This window comes from Peromyscus leucopus, chromosome 20 (genome assembly GCF_004664715.2).
Source record: "Peromyscus leucopus breed LL Stock chromosome 20, UCI_PerLeu_2.1, whole genome shotgun sequence".
Lineage (NCBI taxonomy): Eukaryota > Metazoa > Chordata > Mammalia > Rodentia > Cricetidae > Peromyscus > Peromyscus leucopus.
The window spans coordinates 7,187,721-7,193,720 of record NC_051080.1 but is presented as its reverse complement, the minus strand read 5'-3'; the positions used below and the strand labels follow the sequence as shown (position 1 = coordinate 7,193,720).

General features: G+C 42.0%; 1 protein-coding gene across 3 annotated transcripts in view; it reads right to left on the bottom strand.

Annotated features, from left to right (window-relative positions):
* Positions 1-338: 338 nt before the first annotated feature.
* Positions 339-6,000, bottom strand: part of Slc38a4 (solute carrier family 38 member 4) — a 68,593-nt gene continuing 62,931 nt past the window's right edge. For all 3 annotated transcript variants that reach the window (XM_037197409.1, XM_037197410.1, XM_028859793.2), the window contains exons 14-16: positions 5,223-5,367; positions 4,139-4,236; positions 339-2,834 (exon numbers count right to left, since the gene is read on the bottom strand). In XM_037197409.1, coding sequence (XP_037053304.1) covers positions 2,733-2,834; positions 4,139-4,236; positions 5,223-5,367 — 345 coding nt within the window. In that variant the 3' untranslated portion in view covers positions 339-2,732. The remainder of the gene's footprint in view (positions 2,835-4,138; positions 4,237-5,222; positions 5,368-6,000) is intronic.

Here is a 6,000-nt window from a genome sequence, read left to right as displayed (position 1 = left end):
GTAGCCCAGGGTGGCCTCAAATTGACAAGTCTCCTGCTTCTGCTTCCCAGTACTTGATGACAGGCACGCGACCTCACACCTGGCTTTAAATTTCCTGTGTGTGTTCACACCACTAAATGTGTGCTAATCTGTCACAACAGCAATAGTATGTGTACATGTGTGAGATGAGAGCATCAGTGTGTTTTGTACCTTCAGGGGATGAGGCACTTGTACCTTCTGCAGATGCATACTGAATGTGCACCAGTTTGAAATGGGCGGTATTTAGACTTTCAATTTCGTTTCACATACAAATAATATCCCCCAGCCCTTCTTTATTGAGAAGAAAAATCACAGCCGGGTCATTTGAAAAGTTCATTTATTATATACCAATATACAGTCTCTGTAATAAAAAAAATCTTCCCAGTACATCGAACCACCTTACAAATGATATAAGAAAATAAAATTTGTATCTGTTTACAAATGGGTTCAATTTGTCAGAACAAGGTACTCCGCACACCGGCTCCGCAGCTTGTGCGACCCCCGACCCTGAAGATGGCCACGCGAGAGAGCGGTGCTGTAGTCTTTGGCGCTGTCATATTGCTCTTGAATAGTTATGTAATTACAAATGTGGATGCTTTCAAGTTAGTCATTCTCAATGTAAAATACTCAAAATATATACAGAGTTTACAGTTCTCCAATATGTTTGAATTAACCTTTTATATTTACATTTAAATATGTTTGGACTAAACATACTTAATATTTGCAACATACCTTTTCCACTTCCTATCTTGGTTTATTTGTTGGGTGAATGAAAATGGAAAGACATCTTAAAGATGCTATTTGGTGCTTTTTTTTTTTTTAATCTCTCTCCCAAATCATGATAACTTAAAAGTTATGATAATTTCTAGTAATTCTCAATTTCTATTACAAAACACACCATTTTATAGTATTATAACTACAGAAAATGATACATAAAACAAAAATATATTTTTTAGGCACACTGCAGAAAAACTGTTTTAGTATGACAGTATGATCATTATCTGTATGATACGTGTATTTCATACTCGGGTTTTACTGAAATATAAAGTCTATAACAAATAATGGAAACAAAAATAGTAGTGAATGCCCTGAATTCTAGGCAGTGAGTAGCAACTGAACTCCATCCCGTGTAAGCATCTACGGATGTGAACAAGAATGGTGGTCTGCTGGTCGTGGCGCACGCCTTTAATCCCAGCACTTGGGAGGCAGAGACAGGCGGATCTCTGTGAGTTTGAGGCCAGCCTGGTCTACCAAGTGAGCTCCAGGAAAGGCGCAAAGCTACACAGAGAAACCCTGTCTCGAAAAAAACCAAAAAGAAAAAAAAAAAAAAAAAAGAATGGTGGTCTGTGTTTTCATGTCATGTTAGTGCATTTGTTTCTGACCACTTAACATTATATTAATGACAGATAAATGTCAGCAAATCCCCATTAGAACTAAGAGGAGCAGAGTCCTATTCTAGACATGCTAAACTCAAGGACCAATGCGAGTACTGGAAATTATTTACAAATGAGGAGTCCCTTTCTCTGCTAAGTTCCCATAGGCGATTACAGTGTTGTAAACAGTGAGGAGCATTACTGAACTACATACACCTTTGGCTTTAATTTTTATGTGTCTCCAGTGGACAGATACATACCCATGGATTTTTGAGACCACTAGCTTAATTCCCTGCCCCAACCCGATAATATAAATGTTTCGACTGTGAAGAAAGAAAACTACACATGTTAAAAAATAAAAATCCAATGTACCATATGTCAACATTCTGATAACTACAGAATGAGATTATATATACACAAACATAGCAAAATCACAGTTTCCTGCACTGAATGTTTATCAAATACAAATGTATCAAACAATACTGGGTAGTGTGTCTCCACATGAATTACGGTCTTCTGAAAATTATGCCTGAGAATGGAAGACAGGAGGGCAAGCCTTGTTCAAAGACAAAAGTGCGACAAAAATACCAGGAGCAACGTGAAAAAGCAGATGCTGTCTCACTAGGCAGTTTAGCTGAAAGCATTATTTTGTTGATGTTATTTCTTGATAATTAAATACCCCCCCCCAATTAAATGAGATGTTTTAACATTTACCATAAAAAACCCATCAACACTAATTCAATGTCATAAGCAATAAGGTTGCCCAATAAGGTTGGGCAAACTACTCTTTTAGTATTGAAACGTAGCACTCTAGACTGGTATCTGTCATTCATGGACCTCACAGGAACAGTTCCCAAGATACACGCCTGCCTCAGTCAGGCAACAGACCCTTAGTGGTGGTGCAGGATGGGAGATGGCCTTAAGTGATCACAGCTTTGCACTGGGGCATTTTTTGTTTGATGTTCTGTGACTACAACTATTTGTTAATCTGGGGTGGTGAAGTGTGGGGAGTGAGCAACGGGGGGGGGGGGGGAATGGTATTGTCTGCTGACCAAGATACACAGCCACCTGGATTCTGCTTGCACAACTGCAGAACACACTTTGGGCATCACACACCGCACTAGCAGGCCTGGGTTGAAAGGTGTGCCACAGATCTTTAATGCATTTGCCATCCCGACCAAACCCATCATTTCCTCTTCCATGGGTGTCAGGCAATGGAACTAGAAACTGTCTTTAGAATCTTCTCATTATTTTCCCTGGATAACATCCCAATCAAGGCAACTAAAATGTCCTTTGGAGCATAATTTCAGCCATTTCCAATAGAAAAGCTTTTCCCCAGGATTAGTGATGCTTGGTATTTGGAGGGTTGTAAATCCAGTCGATTATAATGAGCGCCATGCTTCCCATCATGAAGATAATTCCAGTCACAAGGAAGACCAAAGCCTGCAATCCAGAGGGAGCACATTAGGGAGCAGAGACGGGGCCACACAGTTTGCTTTAGGACAGTGTCACAGGGTGGTAATCTACCTTGTCTATTCTCAGTGACAAACGTCGATTTAAGAGCCTCGTTGGGAAAGGAGGGAAAACATACTGAAAACAAATAGCATAAGGGCTGAGAAGAGAGTAACAGCTGATTGATTCAGTACAGGAAAATATGGGGACTACTAAAAATTAAGCGATAGATGGAGACTCATGACCTCTTGGGTGGAAAGAGCCTGACGTAGTAAGAGAGGCACGTATAATACAACTCACAAATCACATGAATAAATGAAAGGCCAGTGTATGTTGGCCATTTCTGAAAAAAGACAGAAGTACAGGTATCTTCATAAGGAGGGATATTGAGAATATCTATACTTCAGAATTTTAACTGGAAGGGTTCTTAAATATTCCACATAGACCAGTCTTCTAATTCTACCCGTTGGAGAGCAGCAGGAGAAGGCCTAGGGGATGAGTTTACCCACTTCCTGTCGGGCCACGATGAGTGTTTTCCTCAGGGTACACTGCTTCAGACACCCAAGCCAGAGGGAACACACAGAGTGCAAGTTTGGGGAAAAGATGACGGGAGGGCTTTGCTATCAGGCTGCCCTTACATCCCTGGGCACCCCCAGAGGTAAATGACTTCAAGACTCAAACTTGGATTTAGAAGCATTCTTTCCAAGCCTTACTAGAAGACACTTTTAACTGGTCACCGATACTTACTATGGGGAAAATATCTTCTAGGATGTATGTTTCTATAGTGTGTATTGTGGAAAGGAAATATGCACACCATAGTTTAATAAGGCGATATTTTTATACCTGAAAAGACTGACTGAAAAACGATTGATTCTATTTTTTTACAGAGCATACAGGGTTTGGTAGGAGGGAAACGAAAGCCATTTTTGCCCATGTGAATCTAGCAAACGGGACTAAATTGCCCACACCGGGAGAGAGCCCAGGACCCTCCTGTAATGTCCCATCATATCCAGCCTGGCACGGGATGCCAGTGTGCATGTAGCATGCGTGCCCGTGGGGAAATAGACCAGGGCAGCACTTGGCCACATAGAAGAACTCAGCACACTATTGAGATATTTGCTACTTGAAATCCTAGAATCCTCTGAATGTCACACATCCTCTCCTCCCCAACCGTTGTGCAGTGCATGTGCAGCTCTTGGGTCTTATTGTGGGGTCTTGTTTGTTTCATTTTTTCCCTAAACCGCATGTGTTTTCTGACTTCCTCTACAGTAGGGGACATTCTAAGTCTTACTCACCCCAACCTTTTGGGGGGACCTAAGAGGTTCCTTCTTGACAAGCTTGAGATAAAAAGCGGCTGGAAGGATGAAGATCAGCATGGTAGCCGACGAAGCCCCTGAGGAGAGGGATGCAGGGCAGGTTAGTGTCTCACAGTGGATGCCCAGAGAAGCAGGGATCTGTAAGCACATGCTTCAGGACAAACGAACATAACGCTGTTTTGTTTTTCTCGGCACTAAAAGCAACTTTAAGTCATAGTTCATCTTGATTATGTATTCTAGAATGTGTCTCCATAAAGAAAATTAAAATATGCCTCACATGATAGCTATGTACGTATAACTATAATAAGCAGTACAATACAAGTTGCAAAGACTTAGAAATATAACTACACACTCGGGGGGCTGAACTCAACACTCAAGCTTCCTGTCCACACCCGATTCTCTTAAAAGTCATCGTAGGCCTAGCCTGGCAGTGGTGGCGCACACCTTTAATCCCAGCAACTGGGAGGAAGAGGCAGGCAGATCTCTGTGAGTTCGAGGCCAGCATGGTGTACAGAGTGAGTTCCAGGACAGCCAGGGCTACACAGAAAAAACCTTGTCTCAAAAAAAAAAAAAAAGTTAAAAAGTCATTCTACCCTGAAAATCTAGAAAACCCTTTGTCCGGACTAAGAAATTAAATGCACCAACAGACCATGTGGTTAAAGGAAATGAGATGTTTTGGGCTATCATCCTCCAGTTCCCCTAAAGACATCCTGAACACCCCAGCTGGCACTCACAGACTCGAGTGAGCTTATGGTAGTCAACCCTTACTTTTCCCTTGAAGACAGAGCTATGGCCCGTGCTCAAATCCTGTGTCTACCAAAAGGTATGTGATTTGATTTGAGGCTCGGCTTCTTGATCTCTTGAAAGGGCACTTTGACAAAAGGGTATAGGTGAATGCCAACATCAGCTAAGAGGCAGAGAACACGGCCAGTGTGGTCACTGAGCCTAGCAGGGGCTCATGGGATTCTTATTAGCCTGAGAGGGACACAGTGCTGTCTTCGTGTTTGCCATTTAAGGAGGCATAAGTCCGAACTAATCAAACAAAGGCTTTTCTGGAACTTACCTATGAACCCAAAGATGTATTTGATGGTGGGCACAAGGATGACCAGGACGTTGTTGAGCGCAATGATTATTGCGGCAATCAGGAAATGCTTTACCCAGCTGAAGGGTCTTTGGGGGAACAGCAGTGTGATCACTGAGGTCCGAATCTGCAAGGAGGATGTTCAAAGACATGGTCACTTCTTTAACTTTTTTTTTTTGAGACAATGTTTCTCTGTGTAGCCCTGGCTGTCCTAGAACTTATTCTGTAGATCAGGCTGGCCTGAAACTCCCTGCCTGCCTCCCAAGTGCTAGGATTAAAGGCGTGTATCACCACCGCTGGACTGCTTTTAATTTTTGCTATGATTGCAAATATTCTAGTCTAAAACGTTTTGCTTTTATTTTAACCACTCCCAAACCCTGCGCCAATATATATATATATATATATATATATATATATATATATATCTTGAGGCTTTTTTTTTTCCCTCACATTTTCATTGTGGAAACACACACGGAGTAGCATTTATCATAAGTTTATACAATTCAGCAGAATTCAGTCCCTTCCTGTCGTGTGCCAACGTCACACTGATCTGGGATGTCTGAGAGTGAGATCTTTCCTTGGTTGCACATCATGCGACCGCTTTCCTTGGATCTTAGAATTCTTTGTTCAAAAATAATCTTGGGCAGAAGAAATTGAAATAAGGGCTCAGCCGGGCGGGGGTGGCGCATGCCTTTAATCCCAGCACTTGGGAGGCAGAGGCAGATGGATCTCTGTGAGTTTCAGGCCAGCCTGATCTACA